Source organism: Natator depressus, chromosome 6 (assembly GCF_965152275.1).
Source record: "Natator depressus isolate rNatDep1 chromosome 6, rNatDep2.hap1, whole genome shotgun sequence".
Classification (NCBI taxonomy): Eukaryota; Metazoa; Chordata; order Testudines; family Cheloniidae; genus Natator; species Natator depressus.
In genome coordinates, this window is record NC_134239.1 from 78,514,172 (window position 1) to 78,534,702 (window position 20,531).

General features: G+C 43.2%; 1 protein-coding gene across 2 annotated transcripts in view; it reads right to left on the minus strand.

Annotated features, from left to right (window-relative positions):
• Nucleotides 1-20,531, minus strand: part of STXBP6 (syntaxin binding protein 6) — a 221,889-nt gene that overhangs the window by 158,063 nt on the left and 43,295 nt on the right. For both annotated transcript variants that reach the window (XM_074957087.1, XM_074957088.1), the window contains exon 2: nt 9,687-9,874. In XM_074957087.1, coding sequence (XP_074813188.1) covers nt 9,687-9,840 — 154 coding nt within the window. In that variant the 5' untranslated portion in view covers nt 9,841-9,874. The remainder of the gene's footprint in view (nt 1-9,686; nt 9,875-20,531) is intronic.

A 20,531-nucleotide genomic window follows, 5' to 3' on the forward strand; every position in this document is an offset into this window, starting at 1 on the left:
CAATTAAATGTGCCTTTGTTTAGTGATAGCTGAAACAGTAGAGGCCACCAACCAAGTCACAGGCCAGCATTGCAAGGACTGAGCAGAAGCTAACCATGTGGACCAAAGGATTTCCCTGAAGACTGAAAGCAACTGAAGGGGCTATGGAATTGGTTTGGTTGCAGCTGTGTGTGTGAGGAGGAGAAAGGAACCAGAAAATGAAGAGAAAACCAGCAGGCATTGAGAGCAACAGTGATGTGTGGCCCTGGGAAGAATCCAAGAGACAAAAGCTTCAACTAAGCATAGTACTCTCTGAAAAGGCAGACTTGGATTTCTGAACAAGGAGACTGCCTCATGGATTTGTGTAAATTCTCTGTAAACAAAACAGGTGTGCACCAAAGAAATACCGGGCTCTTATAATCAAATTCTCCTCCAAATGAAAACAACCCCCCAAGCCCGCATACTGGCTAACTAGTCAGCCTACAAGAGGCATTTTATTATATATCTTATAGCACATACAGAAAAGAAATTAACATATCAACTATATCAATCTACCTATTAAAGGCTGGCCAATTTCTGGCAGCTACCTCAGCAGAGGTGGGTTTTCAGACAGCTGCGACCTTATGATTGGTTAAGGGCGGAGATTTCATTCCATAAGCAAGAAACAGTATGGAAGGAAGAACAGAAATACCTATGGGAGAAGTGAAGAAAATAAGTGGTCAAGATGGGTGTCATTGGTAGTGGAAGTGAATGAAATGTGATGTTTATGCTGGTACTGTAACTGAATGGAGAGGGTCAGTGATAGTTATTGCAATTTGTAATTTAAAGTCCTGTCAAGTGAATGATATAGAAGTTTCAGAGTAGCAGCTGTGTTAGCCTGTATCCGCAAAAAGAAAAGGAGGACTTGTGGCACCTTAGAGACTAACAAATTTATTTGAGCATAAGCTTTCGTGAGCTACAGCTTATACATCTGATGAAGTGAGCTGTAGCTCACGAAAGCTTATGCTCAAATAAATTTGTTAGTCTCTAAGGTGCCACAAGTCCTCCTTTTCTTTTTGATAGAGAAGTGTAACTGAATGTTATAGTTATTTTCACACATTTAAGGTTATAGTGGTTTTTTTGTTTTGTTTTGCTTTGCTTAGTTTTTTTAATGGCAAAAACCTAAGTATTTTGCATACAGATTATATACCACAGCAATCCTTAACTTCAAAAGTATTCCTTCCAGCAATGCTGTTCTGCAACATGAGTGGTATTTGTGGTACTTGAAACATTTCAAGGGAAATGGAAGCCACATTCAATAACATTATATGGGGAGCAGCAGCAAATTAAACTGCACCTTAAAAAAAAAAGTTGCATGGAGAACAGGAGGACAAAAACAAAGCTTAACTTCAGAAATTCACATTTATACTTCAAAAAGTTATTTTTAGTGAGTTTAAAATGGTCTAGTACCAGAGCAATCCTATTATTAAAATAAAGTTAAGCACATAGCATAATGGTCCTTGTCTCTGCAAGCTTTGGGGCAGAGGTTAGTAACCTGTGGCATTTGAAGCTGTTTGTTCCTTCCCCTGTGAAGAAGTCTCTGAGAGAAAGTTGCCTCAGCACTTCACTTAGGGTGAGGAGTTTACTCCTCGGGGGGGATTCTGCGTGATTGCGCGCTCGCAGAAAACACTCCCCCCCGCAGAATTCCTGTGTTTCCCTGCAGAAAACAGCAAGGAAGCCAAGGGAAGCCACACGGTGGTGGGGGAAGCACTAACATGGGTGCAGTTTTGGAAGGAGATTCCCCCCCAAAAAACAGAGGCGAGGCATGGGAGGTGCACATGGGGTTATGTGCCACTGTTCCCCCCTCACTTCTGCAAGCGCAGAGTTGCCCAGATGAAGGAAGGAGGCTGCGTCTCAGGCTCTGCTGATTCTGCAACTGAACACCGCCTCCTGGGTCCTAGTGCCAGTCATGCTCCCCTTCTGTGTGCTGGGAGCCTTCCTGTTTTCTGTGCACCAGTGAGTGCCCGTGGTGGGGCTGGGTAAGGCGGGTGGTGGAAATCAGGGAAGGGGGGTAGCGGGAAGAGGCAGTGGGGAAGGAAGGGGAGTGCAATAGGATGGCGGAGAAGAATGTGGGAGTGAGAGAGAAGAGAAGAGAAGAGAAGGGGACAGGGGAATCGCAGGGGGAAGCGGGAGCTCGGCATGTGGTGTCCCCTTGGTGGCAGCTGGGGCTCCCTCGATAAGCAGGCCCATAGAACCCTCACCCTGACAAGCTCTACCCCCCCTACACCTGGACCCCTCCGAGGAGCCCACTCACACCCAGACCCCCACCCCACTGAGCCCCAACCAGCTGCACCTGGACCCCCAACCCATCAAGCCCCACTCCCCCAGCACCCGGACCCCCACATTGAGTGCCCCGCACCCAGACCCCCTGCCGAGCCCCATCTCCCTAGACCCCCCCTCCCCCGCCCGCTGAGCCCCAACCACCTTCACCTGGATCCCTTGCAGAGTGTCCTGCACCCGGAACCCCACAACGAGCCCCTGTGCACCCAGATCTCCCACTGAACCACCCACACCCAGATTGCCCCACATGGAAACCTCTCACCCCACACCTGGATCCCCCACACTAAGCCCCTCCACACTTGGATCCTGCTGGGCTGAGCCTGCCCAACCCTCACCAGGTGCGCCTGGCACAGAGAGGCAGGGCCCCAGAGTCTTTCTGGGGCAGGCCCAGGCCTTGCACTATGTCAGCATCAGGTGCAGCCTCATCGTCGAGTCCCTGAACTGGCTGAGGTGGAGGCTTCAGCGTGATTTTCCACCTCAATGCAGCCAGTGGCCTGTGCTCCCCACTGCCATGCTGGAGCCACATTTATTTACTGACAAATAAAATTTGCAGAATTTTAAAATATTGTGTGCATAATTTTTTGGCGCAGAATTCCCTCAGGAGTAGGAGTTGCTCCGAGATAGAAAAAATTGGAAAGAGTCCAGAGGAGGGCAACAAAAATGATCAGGGGACTGGAACACATGACTTATGAGGAGAGGCTGAGGAAACTGGGATTGCTTAGTCTGCGGAAGAGAAGAATGAGGGGGGATTTGATAGCTGCTTTCAACTACCTAAAGGGGGTTCCAAAGAGGATGGATCTAGACTGTTCTCAGTGGTAGCAGGTGACAGAACAAGGAGTAATGGTCTCAAGTTGCAATGGGGGAGGTTTAGGTTGGATATTAGGAAAAACTTTTTCACTAGGAGGGTGGTGAAACACTGGAATGCGTTACCTAGGGAGGTGGTGGAATCTCCTTCCTTAGATATTTTTAAGGTCAGGCTTGACAAAGCCCTGGCTGGGATGATTTAGTTGGGGATTGGTCCTGCTTTGAGCAGGGGGTTAGACTAGATGACCTCCTGAGGTCCCTTCCAACCCTGATGTTCTATGATTCTAACCGTAGGGAAAGAAAAAGGGATAGTGTATGACCATGTGAGAGAGAGAGAGAGAGAGAGAGTCAATTCTTACTATTCCTTTGGTCTTCTGTTGGTTTCTCTTAGCGCTTGGAAGATCTGTTTTTTTCTTTGACAATTTTAAAATGAAAATTTTCAGCTGTAGATAAAAGCCATAAGAAAAAGTAGGATGTTCTCACATTCAGCATTTTTCAGTGCACTGTTATACGACGAAGAGGAACGAAAGTCTAGAGAAGGCCTCGTCTAGAGAAGAAAATTGTATCGGTTTAACTTAAAGTGAGTTTTTATGTCCACTTGGTATAATCAGTGCAACCTCCTTTGAACACTTAGCATTGGCAATACAGTTAAGCATCATGTTTTATGAAACATGATTTCTTAAAGTATACAGAGCTTATTCCACACTCTCAGCACTTTATTCACACGTTTCTTTAACAATAAGGCCAAACAAAAAAAATCTTTTTAAAAGAACTTTTGTTTAAGGTTATATAAGATGAAGTCCACAAGACTCAAAGTTAAGTCTGACTCACTTAACATCTTGTCATTCTGTCTGGTGGTGTGAACAAGGCGGTAAAGTAATACAGATGGAATATCTGTTTTTAACTTTGAATTTACTAACTTTATGTCAAATCCTTTCCAACTCTTTTTATAAGAGACAGCCCCGTTTTCATCCTCTGTTTGTACTATCTGCAGTCACTGCTTTTCTCCATTTCCCCTCTGTCTACTGCTTGCTTGTTTTCTTCTCCATCTCCACAGTTAAATGGTATATGGCTCCTCCATGCTTGTCCGTCCCACTTTATCACTACAGTATAATAGAAGGCTTTGTGTAGGCAAACAATAGGGTTTCTTCCCCGCCCTTTGACCTATTATTCCACAGTCTAATAGACTGTGAGGCTATGCGTACACTACAAATTACTTCGGTATAACTTAGGGCATGTCTTCACTAGCAACATTAAAGCGCTGGCCACAGCAGTGCTTTAACGTGGATATGTAGTCGCGGCATAACGCTGGGAGAGCTCTCTCCCAGCGCTCTAAAAAACAACCTCCACGAGGGGAATAGCTACCAGTTCCCAATGCTGGTGCACTGTCTACACTGGCACTTAACAGTGCTGAAACTTGCAGCATTCGGGGGCTGGGGGGAGAGAGAGAGGTGTTTTCACACCCCTGAGCAAGAAAGTTGCAGCGCTGTAAAGTGCCAGTGTAGACAAGCCCTTAATTTGGCATAATCAACACCTCTGATCAACTTACGTTATACTGACCTAACCACCGGTGTGGACCATGCTATATCAGTGGGACAGCTTCTCCCACCAACACAGCTACCATCGCTTGAAGAGGCAGCAGTTATTAAGCTGATGGGAGAGCTCTCTCCTGTCGGCTTAAAGTGTCTTCACCAGACATGCGGCATTGGTGCAGCTGCGCCGCTATAATGTAGACATAGACTGAGGCAACTTTGTAACGCTGTTCCTAAATTACCTTTCAATTAGTTTCAATCCATTACAACTCCTTATACCATCATAAACAATTCTTTCTAGCCTTCGATCCCAATACAGCAAAGCATTCAAGCATGCAGTTAAGCATGTGCTTAAATTTTAAAGGGTAATTTCTTGCTCCCTCTCCTTCAGCTAGTAATGTTTAGCAGTTGACCTTCTCACCTGTCCTTCTCTTGGGAACCTATAGACATGGAGCAGAGAGGTTCTTCACAGAGATCTTTAGGTCCCCTAGTAGTTTTGTACAATACATACTGAATTTACATTTGGAATGACAAATATGTTTACCTGATTGTTAAACACAGCTACAACCTGAACAGTGAATATAGTATAACCATTACCATAATTGAGTTTCAGGTTTCTGTACATATAAGAACCTAGATTCCAACACTAGGACTTAGCAGGGACTTCTTGTACATGGAATATTTACCATCATTTAAAAAGTCACTTCATGTGGGCTGATTGTTTCAGTTTGCAAGTTAAGCTCTCATTAAAAACGAGTTATCAAAATTACTTCAGTACAGCACAAAGTAAACTAGTCGGTGGAAATGAGACCCACAAAAGCAGTAAGACACCTCAGTCCTTAAACATTCCACTATAATTTTAATATCCTTAGTTTTTATATAAACAAACATCAATAAAAGTCAATCCAATGAATGAGAAGAACAAATTACTAAAATACAAGTACACTAGAGTGTGGTAAACTTCACAGTGAATTTAAGTTTACTTCCCTGGCTAGTTAGGTTTTGCTGACAATACAAATAATCCTAGTTTTCAACTTTTCCACCAGGATTCTGTTCAATACAAGCAAATTCTTCTACAGCCATGTCTTCTACATATCGTGGGGGAGGAGTGGCTTGGCAGAATTCACTATTTTTAAAAATAATTTTGATGTATATCTACATTCATTTTTAAGTGTTTTTAATTTATCAATTTAAATTTTCACAGTTGCAGGAAATTGGGGAAGTCAGGCAGTTCAGGGGAGTCATACAATTATTTAATGTATGACTCTCCTGTAGACAACGATATTCAAAAAGTTAAAGCTTTATAACCCTTAAAAAGACAATAATTGTCAATATTGCATGTAAAAATATATAAAATACCTATCCTTAAACTCTAGTAAGTTCTTAACCAGCATTGCTCTTACTTTGCCTGTCTGTAAATTTCTATTATTAACTGATGGAAATATTTTATCGTCGTTTGTGTGTTTACATTGAAATCAATGTTTACCAACGTTTACCGACTAAAATCTGATCCTTCCAAACCTAAATACATAGTGACTTTTTTTGATGTCTGGTTGGCCCTTATGTGTACATACATAAACACATTATATATTTGCTATACATGTTAACATATATACATGTATATTATGCATACATGCTCTAAAAGGAGAGTTATTAATAAGTTTTGCCTTTTTATACTTTGGTAATTTAAGTTAATTTGTATTGGAAAGAAATTATTCTGGAAAAGACAAAACCAAGAAAAGCAGACTTCTCTGGACACACTTCAAGTCTGACGCTTGTTTACTGAGAAATTCCAATGGTATTTTCCTAATATGAACACTGGTATTACTCCAGGTCCTGACAACTTCACGAAAACTCAGAGCTTGCATGTAGGGTTAGACCACAGGAAAATCAGGCCTGAAAACTTCTTCTCCAGTCAAACCAAATAACTGAAACTAATTTTAAACCGTACTTCAAAGTGTTTACACAACTATATTCCTAATTCATCTGCATATGTATTTCACTCTGATAATCCTGAAGTATTCAGCATAAAAGTGCAATTCCTTCAACTCTTTAAAGATCGCAGTAGAAAGGCGATGGAGGAAAAATGAAAATGAAAACTAAGATCCTATGATACTAACAGCTGAAAAGAAAACATTACAGACTCCACAATTCAGACTTAAACCTCATATTCATATTTCAGGGTTTCTCTTTCTTTGGCTGTCAGCCATATCATTTTAGCCAGAAGGTGGTATCAGTTCACCATGAGTTTGAAAACAAACAGTTTAAAAGTGTGCGTTAAGGAAAAATAATATGAAATCAGAATATTAAACAGATATGTTCTTGCTATATTTGTTGTTCAAATGGAGATATAAATAATAAGAATAGATGCTTGGGCAAGACATATCAATCCGACTGACATCTCCAAGCAGCTCGCAGTCTCCCCCAGCTGCTCCTGATTTTATAGTGATACACTAAAAACAATTATAGAAAGACTATTCGCAACTTAGCCTGAAAAGTAAGAGGACATTATTACCCAAGACATACTCAAGAGTTTCTGGGCAACTATTAGGTTATCTATTACTGCAATGCCTACAGTGCACAAGTATTATAATTTTTTTCTAAGGTATTGAATACATAAATGGCAGTTCCACTTCAAAAAACTAAAACACTTTTTATTTTAAACCAATCACTTTAGATCAAAGAATGTTCATAAAAAGGCAACAGCAAAAACGAAAATCCACTCTATTTCATACTTTTCTATTTAAAGGGTATCGACTTAGTTATGTCAGAGACAAAAGGTTAAAGGAAATCCAATGTACTGTTACTATACATCTGGCTTAGTTTTTGCATTGTTTACAACAGGAACAATGAAAAAAATCAATTAATCGCTTCTTTGCTCTTTAACATGCTGCTGGGGAATATTTGTTAAAAAGTAAAATAAATGAAAATGGTGTTTTTAAATTGTGGAATCATTTCTATTGGTCTTCAGTTTTATGAAAGTTTGTTTGGTTTCATTTATTTGTGTCAAGGCTTATTCCCCACTCTGGCACTTCAAATTTAGAAGGTAGGGGCCCACAAGGATTCTAAAAATTTAGAATCTCTCCACTCCAGGTTTTTATTAAACTCCCAAGGTTTTAGCTTTTCTCTGACCTTGGATTGGTAGATGTTGCCACCACCCAAGTGCAGAACCCCCTTGAGAACCCAGGAAGGCGCACTTGGGAATTCCTTCTTTTGGAGTACCCTCGAGCCCTTTCACACACACATACCCCCCTGGGGAAGAGCTGAGAAGGGGGGGGGGGGGAGGTGAGAAATCAGCTGTTGCCAGCAGCTAGTTAAACAACATGTGCACTCTTAAGACACAAAAATCCAGTTCTGTTCTTAAAAAAAGTAAATTTTATTTATAATAAAAAAAGAAAATACATCTGGGAACTTAGGCTTTTGCTAGATTTAAAACAAAAAACAAAAAAAACCTCACAACTACAAGGATTAAGCATCAAGAATAGCTCTCTTGAAGTCCAGCTTAAAGGTTACAAGCAAAACAAAAGCACCTGGGGTTAGCATGGAGGAATCCACAAGCCAGAGAGAAATAAAAGGGATAAACCTAATCGCGTCTTCCTAGACATTTCCTGATCTACTTATATATCTGTGGTTTTAGATGAGTAGTTTCTAGGTATCTACTGACGATTTTTCATACCTGACCCAAGCTTCTCACAGCATAACTGCCTCTCCCTGAGAGTAGACAGACAAAAGGGAGTCTTTGTTCAATTTTTAAAAGTTCTAGCCTTCCCATTAGCTCTTTTGGCCAGGCCCACTCACTTCCTTTTACCTATGCATAGAATTGAGACTTTTTAACCCTTTACAGATAGAGCAATTAGATAACAGCTACTAAGAGGGATTTTATAGCAATGGCTGGCTGGGTGTCCATAAAAGGTAGCTCCCCCACCCCCGCCTTCATTTATCATAATTTGTTTTAACAAAATTCAAATGTGGGCAGAAATTTAAAGTGTTCCTTCAGGGATTTACAAATAGTTTAATAACTCTTTTTTGTCTCCATACAAAGAAGTCTGTCTTCTTTTGGTAGTTGAAATGATATTTATTTATGCTCTAACACATATATAGCATCTCAGTGCTTAAAAACAAAACAAAAGACCCGTCAATCCTAGGAAAGCAATTAAATTCTGGCATACATATTATGCTGTCACAGTATTGAGTTCACTCTCACAATCTGAATGAGCAAAAAGGGCACTATATAATACTTATGCTTTAACATCAGGGTAGGAAGAAAAGAATATACAAATTTAAAATAGCAGAAAACATCAAGGCCATGTTATCATATTACCCTTGGCCCAAACTCAAATTTGCAGCCTTTTTGCTAGCTACCTGGTAGAATCCTAATGAGATACTGCAATGCATACTAAAAACATGCCTAAACACATCAGCAACAACGAGACCATCCTTCTCCTTTCTACATGACCCCTCAAAGAGATTTTTATGTTCTTTCTTCCCATCCTCACCCAAAATCCTTTAAAGTAGTAATACTTCTGTTTTTCATCCCCTTTTTAAATTAGGTGACAGTGACATTCTTCACAGAGCTGAAAACAGCTAAGTTGCCATGGTCCCAATGACGTAATCATACACAGAGGGGATCTTTGAAAGGAACAGGGGAGTGTATTAGTTTCAGACAATTGAAGGAAATACAGGAGAAGCAGGTACAATAAAAAGTTCATCCCTTAGAGGAATAGCTGAATCAGATTAACAAAGACCTAATATTTCCAAGTATACTAACTACAGGATAAGTTCATACTGTGCAACTATGCCACCAACAGTTTTAATAACTGTGAAACCTTCGGATAAATCAGCTATATCTGTCAGCTATATCATATGACAAACCACACACTTCCTGCATTCAAACTTATAAACATTAAAGATGTAACCATCATAGATCATCCACTTGCATTATTAAAATGCAAGTCACACTGTTCCTTATAGCAACAGATGATAGCCAATCCGTTAATCAAACTTCAAAGATAAACCAAAAGGATAGCTAGATGTCAAAATCATTTATCTTACCTGACAAGCAGATGTAGGTTAAATATTCACCCTGGCCCCCAGTTGCTAGGAAAGGGATCTTTTTCTTCGTTCTCCTTTTCACTTGGACAGCTCCCAGCATCCTTTCATCGTGTGGGGCGAAAATTTCTTTGTTGATAGCAGCTTTGGCACTCATCGTAGATCAGAGATGGAAGAGGCTGCTGTCTTCTCTAAAATAAAATAATCAATCAAAAATTTAAAATGAAATGCTAAGTTACAAGAGACGATGGTTGACTTTCACGTAGATCAATTATTCTGGGCTTCAAATTAAGTCTTGAATGACTTGAAAGGCTTTGCACAATAATTTCACCTCTTGTCATCTACAGATGGGATTTTCAAAAGCAGCTAAAGGTATGTTTTCACTGCAGAGTTAACTCAAATTTACCTACAGACAAGTTACTCCTCTCGAGTTAGCCTTGCTCGAGTAAGAGCAGCCACACTGCAAAAGACCTGCAGTGTCTGTACTGGTGCTGTATTCAATCATGTGTAGCATATCTCATGGTTCTCAGTGCTGCAGTAATCCAAACTGTTCTATGAATTCTTTACCCGTGAATTGTGCGAAACCACGTCTGTCCTTTTCGAGCGCAGAGAGAGAATTGTGGGAAGGCATTGAAGGACTAGCAGCATGTGAACAGGCACCAGAACTGGCTTCATCCAGGCCCTAAAGGTGCTCAACCACCCGCTCCACCCCAGGACCCACCCCCACCCGATCCCTTCCCCCAATTCCCCACCTCTGCCCCACCTCTTCCCACACCCACTCCACCCCCACAGCCGGCCCCATCCCACCCCTTTTCCCAAGCCCCCATTCCACCCCATCTCTCCCCACACAGTTCTGCCTCCTCCCCCCCCAGCACACCACGGGACAGCTGATCGCAGCAGGTGGGAGGCGCTGGGAGGGAGAGAGAGGGAGGAGTTAATCGGCAGGGCCACCAGTGGACAGGAGGCGCTGGCTGACGGCGGGTGCTAAGCATCCACTATTTTTTTCTGTGGGTGCTCCAGGGATTTGGTGCCTACGCAGACATGTCCTCATTACAGAGTGGTCGTGTTAGTAACAGATGAATCATGTTCACTTGACTTACAGGTAGAGGTCACTCAAGATACAGGTAGCTTATACTCTCTCTTGAGCGAACAAGTACAGTTAAAAGCACCTCCACAATGTAGTTAAGAGTGTTTCTATGTGAACAGGAATCAAGTCAGGAGCAATTCTCAAGTTGTAACTCCAATTAACTCATCATTGAGTGACTCCACTAGGTCTTAAGAGACTATATGGCAGCTAGTTATGAGGAAGCGTGCCTCTGTCACCACAAAGATTGGACTCTTCACCCTCTTTCTGTCACTGACCCAAGCCCTGTTTTCTCTGGAGACTTCCAAATAAATTAGATGACCTTCTGTTTGGCCTCTTCAATTAGTTTAAACTTATTTCCCCCTTGGGAGCCACTCCCTTGATACCAGCCTATAGGGTAGGGGTGAGCAAACTACGGCACATCTGGCCCTCCAGGCATTTTAATCTGTCCCTTGAGCTCCCGCTGGGGAGTGAGGACCGGGGCTTGCCTCCCTCCAGTTAGGAGCAGGGTCGCAGGCTTGCCCCACTCTGCGCGGCTCCCAGAAGCACCAGCATGTCCCTCCTCCTGCTCCTATGCATAGGGGCAGCCAGAAGGCTCTGCACACTGCCCCCACCTCAAGCGCCACCTCCACAGCTCCCACTGGCCAGGAACCATGGCCAATGGGAGCTGCAGGGGTGGTGTCTGCGGACAGGGCAGCATGCAGAGCCGGCTGGCTGTGCCTCCACGTAGGAGTTGGAGGGGGGACATGCTGCTGCTTCTTCTGGGAGCTGCTTGTGGTAAGCACCCCCCAGAACCTGCATCCCTGACCCACTCCTGTGCTCCAACCCCCTGTACCACCCCGATCCCCTTCCCACCCTCCAAACCCCTCAGTCCCAGCTCAGAGCACCGTCCTGCACCCCCAATCCCTCATCCTCAGTACCACCCCAGAACCCTCACCTCCCCCTCCCCAACCCCCTGCCCCAGCCCAGAGCCCCCTCTCGCATCCTGAACTCCTAATTTCTGGCCCCACCCCAGAGTCCACACCCCCAGCCGGAGCCCTCACCCCCTCCCACATCCCAACCCCCAATTTCGTGAGCATTCATGGCCCACCATACAATTTCCATACCCAGATGTGGCCCTCGGGCCAAAAAGTTTGCCTTCCCCTGCTTTAGGATATGTCTACACTGCAAAATTAAGTCGACATATAGCCACCACAGTAATTAAATCACTTTTGCATGTCTGCACTACACTCCTTGTGTCAATTGTCTGCACCCTTTCCAGGAAAGCTTGCACCAATTTAACTGTTAGTATGGGGCATTGTGGGAAGGCTTCTGAAAGGCAGCAACAGTCGATGCAAGCAATGCAGTGTCTACACTGACACTGCGGCGACCTAATTACATCGCCTTAAACACTACGCCTCTCGCGTACGTGCAGTTATTAAGCTGGTGTAGTGGGCGAGTTACATCGGTGGGAAATACTTTTTAATGTGAATTAGGTTGATGTAAACTGCCTTATGTCAACCTAACTCTGTAGTGTAGACCAGGGCTTGCTTATTTAGTACCTAGAAAGAATGAAGAGTCTTAGTCCCATTCAGCACCACTCCTTTCCTTTGAATTTTAAACTTAATTGATTTTCAAACAGATTCTGTATTCAAGTTCATTTGTAAGTTAATGAAATGCCTGCTTCCCCCCACCACCATTCAGCCTCTCTATCTCCACTATATCTAGAATATTTAACATAAGACTCAAAAAGGAAAGGGCAGGACCTCTGAATTTGCAGGAGGAATTAATGAAGAATCTCTTAGTTCTATTCAATATTATTTAAATGACTCAACCCAGCTCTTTATTCATCCAGCCATCTGAGACAAAGACAATGGTTAACCCTTGTTTGCCTAGTTTCAAGCTCATAAGCAAAGCAGGTCAAAACTTAGTTGAAACAACAACTGCCCCCTCCCCCCCCCACCCCCCAAACCTTCTACATAACAGTCTAGGCCCCGATGTGCAAACCATTACACAGGTGCTAAACTTTACGCATGTCAGTAATCCAGATGAGGTTAGCGTTATTCATCCATGTATTCAAGTCTGCAGGACCAGGCCCTTTTTCTCCCAAAAAAAACTTCTTGGATTTTTTTTGAAATTTTTCAATTTTAAAAATTTACTCTGTCCTTCATAATGTACTACCAATTTAGATTGGTCAGGTTAGTCAAACAATGGGGATTTTTTCTTCAAAATCAAATTTATTTTTGAATAGCTATTTTGAAAATTTTAAAATGTGCTTTTGAAAAGGAAAAAAAAAAATCTATAAAAATACTACACAAATTTTCAGTCACACTAATTAATCACTTTTGTAAACGAATGCAAGGCTTTTAAGATTTTCACTTTTAAACAAATTTTCCAACCAGCTCTACACAAACAAGACAGGAATTTAAAATTAGGCCATGTCAATATGTACAGCACTGCAGCATCGCAGATGTACTGATACAGCAGCAGTGGTGCAGCGCATCTATGAAGACGCTCTGTATCGATGGGAGAAAGCTCTCCTGCCCACATAAAAAAAACCCACTGCCGCGAGCGGCAGAAACTGTGTCGGCAGGAGAAGCTCTCCCATCGACATAGTGTTGTGCACATGAGCGCTTATATCAGTGTAACTTATGTCACTCAGGGGAGTGGAATATTCACACCCTTGAGTGACATGAATTTTATCCACACAGGCTGTAGTGTCAACATAGCCTTACCCTGAACTATTTGTTAGCAGTGGCAATTGTGCAGTTTGATGGCTGGGTTAAAATCCTGCACCCAATTTAAATTGCAACTATAATTCAGAGGCGTGGGTTTTCTGTTTGTTTGTTTTTAATTAAAGTTGGCTCCCTTTGTAGGGAATTTTACTCAAGGTAAACCAAAGGCTACTTTGAAGAAGTCTACAGTGAGCCAGCAATATGTGAAGTCTTACTGGTATCCTGTCTAGTTGCCCTCTTCACCCCCCCCACCCCCCCCAGCCTGCACCCTTTTCACAGCACCTTTTCGTTCGGTGTATCGTTGCATAGTGCACAACTAAACTCCATAACTCCAGTCATAAAGGCATTCAAGCACTATCTATACTGGGGGGTTAGGTCATCTTAACTATGTCCGCTCACGGGGGTTTTGGTGTAGACCTGGCTAAGACTGAAAAATTTTAGAAGTTGGTCCAATAACAAATATTAGAGAGGTGTGGTCAGATGGTTACCTCTTCCGCCTCATCCGGACGAGCCCATCACAACAAATCTATGAGCAGCAAGAGCCAAGCCGCTGGAGTGGGGAGCTGGGCCCAGTCCTATAGGACAGGAGCCATATTCTGCACCAGGCCAGGATAGAAACAGTGACACCCCCTCACGCGTGCACACCTGAAAGTGGGGCCTGACAGTTTTACTCAGCTCCACTCTGCCCAAAAGAATATCTTCACCAGTTGCCTATACAATGAACGAATTACTGTATATTGACCTACGCTTTATTTCATGGATGTCTGAGGCAGCGGGATGGAGGCATGCAGACAGGTAGTAATATCTGAAATGCATTGAACTGGAACAGGAAAGAAGGATAATTAAACACAAAGGGAGCCTGGGCTGAGTTTCAGTTTCTGACTAACAACTCACTCACTCACTACCAAGTGCCACAAGCAATCAGACTGTTAGCCAGAGAAATATAATTTCAACCCTAAAACTAAGCAATTTGCTGTTATCGTTTCATCTCTCTCCTTTCTGGCTTGTGTGTTTGTTTCCATCTCCTTTTGCTCCTAGATCCCTATTTGCCTCTGCTGGCCAACCCTCAACCACATGAAACTAACTTTCAGCTACCAACATATGATGTGCAGCGCTACAGAAGGAGGAAGAGAAAGTACACTGTGATCTTCTGTCATGGTTCTGCTGCTCCAGTTAGGGAAGTATCCTTTACAGAAGCAACATACTCAAGTGAATGGAAGCAATTCTCCATTGAAGTTGGAAGGGAGAGAATCTCTCATGTAAGTGTTTCAAGGTAGGCAGAGGTGTTGATAGAGGGGGGAAATGCAGGATCCGCTTGGAAAAAATAGCTCCCTGTTCACATACCTACTGAAAGCACCTCCACGTTGTTGACAACTCTCATGATTTTGTGGTCTCATCATATCTGGCTTTTATTTAAAAGCCCCACCTCTTGAATGTATATGACTGACAATCAGCTTTCACTTAAAAAGAAGTTATTCACCCTCATGGTTGCAGAAAGGTTGAAGATGTGGACCATAAATGCCCAAGAACCAGAAGGTAAATAAGAGCCACCAAAAAAATAAAATAAAAGTGATTATCTTGCAATCCACTCAATTTTTTAATATGTGGGGAAGGCAATACTGCTAGTAAGATAGAATTCTAAAAGAAAAAATAAAACCTCACTGTTTTAGCTCCTACCTCCCGCAAACTTACTAATGTTTGTTCCTCAAATTGTCTTTGCAAAATCTGCTTCATCTCACTATTACAACATATAAAAATGCTATGGTTCCAATTTCAGAAATTGAAAATAGTTGGGTACATGGCTAGTTATTGTCTTTGGAACAGCTCTCTTCAGCCACAGTACAAAATACTACCAGGTGCCAGCAATCTGAGTAATCAGAGCCCAATTAAAATCTACTCAGCTGCCTGATTTTCACCCACAGCTGAGAAGCATCTCATTTTGTAAATGAAATAGCTATAGGTTCATTAGAGGCTTGTTACTAGGTGCTTAACTCTTATCACATGCAGAAATGTGTTCTACCCTGAAAGCCAGAAACAGCTTGGTGGAAACAGCATTTTACATCATGCAATATGCCTGGATTCAGATGCCAATCCATAAAGGATTTACAAAGCTCTCATATTTAACAGTTTTGTACTGCCACCCATCACCATGTATGAGCCTCTTCCATGTAAAAATTCAGATTTCCAATTTATGTCCGTAATGGATTTCATAGAGATGCTAGTTCATCAGGAGTTATGGGAGCTCTGCTTATGGTATGGTCCATATTTTTAATTTTTTATAGTCTAGGCATAACTTTTCTAAAGTGATTAGCAATTTTGGTGGCCTAAATGTTTGGTGACAAACATGATACCTTAAAAGGTGCCTGCAGTTTTCAGATAGTGCTGAGCACCTTCCTGCTGAAAATACGCAACCCAAAAAATCACTGGACGCTTTTGAAAATGTAAGCCCTTGGTTTTATCATCAGTCACAGGTAGTCTCCGAAGAGTTGATGGTACCAGCCAAGAACTGAAGGGGTAAAAGACCTCCTCCCCTCCTGATCAGGCTTGGGGCACATACCTGAGCCATATGGTCTTTCACATTTGAGTATCCTGCCTCCAGTAGCAGCAGCCAAGCTAGATGGCTCAGAGGAAGATGAGCCATCCTCCTCTCCCCCTCAGTGAATGCACTCCTGCTAGACAAGAAGTTAAATGTTTTGCTCAAGGTCACACAAAATTGTGACAGAGCTGGGAGAAGAACGCAAATGTCCTGACTGACTTTTTGCTTTAAGCAATTAATCTCATTCATATTACTGTAATGATAATCTTGGAGGTATTGAGAAATTGCTTCCCCCCCCTGCAGATTTTCACTCTAGCCATGTTACAGTTTTATGGATATTACAGAATTTACACTCCAGAACGCAGACCAAACTGAAACACACAAAGAAAACTTCTCCTGTCTATTTAAGCAAATATGAATCATGTGCAGCATCACACAAATCCTTCCATGCTCAAATCTTTCTAAATGAAATCTATGCCAAGTAGCAGCTTGCAGTTAGACAGCTCACCCATTATTCAGTGATACAAGAAAAAAAAATCAATTAAGCAAATTTACAATAGTTCCAAGATTGCATTAAAATTAATAAACTACTTATGATCAAGCAGATCTGTCCGAGTGAAGCCCAAAAGAAGTCAAACAGTGAGCCACTCGGAAAGTTTGCTGGAAGTCTCAGAAGAGCTGACATATCACATGGAGTTGTCTTGTCCTGGCTTGCAGTTGCTTTTAGTGGATTGTGGAAGCAAGAGGATCCAGCCAATGTCTTCATTAGGGCTCCTGCTACATAGGAGGGGTTAAGGAAACCTGACCTACAGGGAACAGAATTATAGTAGTAGAACTGGAGCTGCCAGTTGGAAAGGTTTCAGAGTGGTAGCCATGTTAGTCGGTATCAGCAAAAACAACAAGGAGTCCTTGTGGCACCTTAGAGACTAACAAATTTATTTGGGCATAAGCTTTCGTGGGCTAGAACCCACCCAAATAAATTTGTTAGTCCCCAGTTGGAAAGGAACGTCCAGTGGAATCAACACAACTCAAAATGCTGTGCAAGATGAGGAAAAGGACCAGATGCCCAGGAGAGCGGCAGAAAAGGAGGCAAGACGCATGCTCAGAGAAGCAAGAGGACATAAACATTGGGAGGGGAAAATGAAATGACAAAAGGAGAAAGTGTAATTCATCTATTTGCCAGCAAGGGGAAAACACTCATATTAAACACAGTTACAAATTAATGTATAAAGAAAAGGAGTACTTGTGGCACCTTAGAGACTAACATTTATTTGAGCATAAGCTTCTCGCTATTACTTTTCAATGTATGAGACTGCTGTATTCACTAGGATAGTACTCAGGCATAAACAGGACTGTGTCAGGAAGACAGCCTCTCTATTAAGTTATGGTGCATGCTATGGAAGTGTTGAGTAACTAACTGTTGCTGAAATCACCAAGAGCTATGAGACAGTGCTTAAATCAACTTCAGTCAATGGTAGTGTCATTGTAAAACACGACTGTTCATAAGAATAGCCTCTGCTGCTTTAGGGATGTAGGGGCAAGGTTGCGGAAGATTGGCGAGGAGCTAAGTGGTGGACTGAGTATGTGACTGGATGTAAGCAGAGGATGCAGGCAGTTTCAATGAACTTTGTCTGACAGACCCTGCCAAAAGACATTGTAGCATAGCTCAGCATATTTTTGCCTGTAAACGAGTCAGTAATAAGCATAAATCGTACATACAAGACTGTAGCCAGCTGTTGACCCCATGTAACCCCTAGATAAGCGCATAGCGTCGCAGAGGACTTCCTCCCCCCCACCGGCGGAGTCCTGCCTGGTCAGCTGTCCCGAATGGCCAGAGTCCCCTGCAGCCCCTCCGCGTGTCCTAGGGGCTCCCCCGCGCAGATTGGAGCGTAAGTTCTTCCTTCCTTCCTTCCATAAAGCATAGTTTACTATTCTTAGGCCTGAGTGTCCTCCTTTCGCTGGTATCTCTCCCCCCCCCCCCCCCCCCCAGCCCTTGAGGGCACAATGGATCTTGATTTTCCCCTGGATATTTGCTTGCTATAAATGCTAAGGCAAAGCATTTGACCTTTACCTTTCATCGATATTTTATATCCATTGCTGCCTCAAGTAAAACAGTTAACACAAAGTGTTTTGAGGAGTATACTGCCATTCTGAACACAGGGGTAATCTAACTTTTCAAAATCCAAACTTTAAGACACCCAATTTCTAGACTTGATCCCAGAAGAGGTTTTGGACTTAAGTTTATCCTTAAAATGTAATTAAAGAATTTAATTAGCTCTGCATACAAGGATTAAACTAAATAGGTCAACTTCACTTACAGAGCCAAGGTGAAATCCTGAAAAGGCTGTTAGTTTAGTAGAATAGCATGATCAGAATACCTACCTGTACCATTCTTTCAGTCTGTTAGTTGTTATTCTCCAAAATAAATAAAAGTAAGAAAGTGTCTTTGCTCAAAAGATTCAGGTACTGCTTAAAAGATTCAGGTACCGCACAGGGGAACCGCTCCCTGCCCCAGCTCACCTCCGCCACCCTCAGCCGGAGTGGGAAGCTGCGGCCTGCTTCTCAGCCCTCCCAGGCTTCCCTCCGAACAGCTGATTCGCAGGAAGCCGGGGGGAGGGGGATGTGGAGAAGCAGAGCGAGGCGGTGCGTTCAGGGGAGGAGGCGGAGGCAGAGAGGAGGTGAGCTGGGGCCGGGCGCAGCACTGGGCATTCTGCCCCCACCAATTTTCCCCATGGGTGCTCCAGCCTAAGCCTAAGCTTAGTCCCGCCTAAAGCGCCACTTTTGATGTGATTGGGCATTGATGTGATGCACAGCACTGGGCATTCTGCCCCCACCAATTTTCCCTTAGCTACGCTCCCCCACCCCTAGGGGCCAGAGGGACCTGCCGGATGCTTCCTGGGAGCTGCCCTAGGTAAGCACTGCCAGGACTCCCCACCTTGCCCCCCAGCAGGTGCCTCTGGCTCTTAGGGGTGGGGTGGGCAGCCGCTACGGTGGCCCACGAGACCCTCCTGCCCGGTTCTGGGGGCAGTCAGGGGACAGGGGAGGGGGGTGTCAAGGAACACGAGGGGGTTGGATGGGGCAGGAGTCCCGGGGGGCGGGGGTGGGCAACGACCCCCTCGTGGGGTGAGGAGGGAACTCGTTAAAATTTCGGCAGCTCATCACTGGGTGATGGTGTAAGTCCATACAGCCAAGAGACAGCATGACAGGGCTGGAAAGCTTCCTAGATTTCTTCCTACATCTGCCACTCAGTGGCAATAAAAATTTTGCATTTTGTCCAGCACTGTTTGCTTGTCTCCAGCTTATCAAGTTATCTAGATAGCTCTCTACCAATGACCTGTCCTCTCCATTATTTACCACTCCCACAATTTGTGTGTCATCTGAAAACTTTATCAGTAAAGGTTTTGTTTTCTTCCAGGTCACTGATAAAAATGTTGAACAGCGTAGGATCAAGATAAGAATGAATCCCTACAGGGTCTCACTAGAAACACCTGTCTGATGGTGATTCCCTGTTTACATTTTGAGATCTATCAGTTAACCAGCTTTTAATCCACTCCATGTTTTATATCTCTTTAGTTTTTTTACTCAAAATGTCATGCAATACCAAGTCAAATACCTTACAGAAGTTTTAGTATAATGAATCAACACTATTATCTTTATCAAAGCCAACTTGCAAGCTCAAAAAAAACCTGATACCAAGTTTGACAGGATCTATTTTCCATAAACCCATGTTGATTGGCATTAATTACATTACCCTCTTTTAATTCTTTATTGAGTCCCATATCAGCCACTCCATTATCTGGCCCAGAATTGAAGTCAGGCTGTTCCTATAGATTTTTTTTGGACAAGACCTTAAATGCCATTAAGTGTATAAGACACTAAAGAGCCTCTGACATTTTAAAGCAATAAGAACCGATAGAGGTTTGCCCCAGTATCCAACAAATTCTCCTCCCTCTGTTGTTGTGCAGTGCATTACTTTGGCCAAGGCACTACACACCAGAAGTAACTTACAAACTGTTATGAACAAATGTGTTCACAGTATTCTCTGCTTAAGTGGAACGCAGTAAGTCAGGGTTGCTACTTTAATGAGGTGTCCCATAGTAAAATGATTTTGCCTAATGACCATGAATGGTAATCACTGCTGCTCAACAGGGACTAACTCAGCTCATGCTAAGTAACAACACAATGAATAACAAGCTGTTAAACAGGGATGGCCTGGTAGTCCTGAAGTACATGGGTGTCCAAAGCGTCATGACCCACAGGTCGACAGGGATACTGGGAATCATCACATTCCAATTCGCCACCCAGCAATCTACTGGCATCAGCTTGAACTGATGGGATTCCTTGTAGTCCAGCTCAGACAGAAGCCTCCAGCCTGAGGCTCCAACTGGTTGAACACCAGAGTTTCTGATTGGCCCGCTCCCACTACATAAGCCAGAAGAAGGAACAGCAAGTCACCATACAACTGGGTTCCACCCTGTTTTGGACTGTTCAGCCAGTTCTACCTGGTCCTGTCT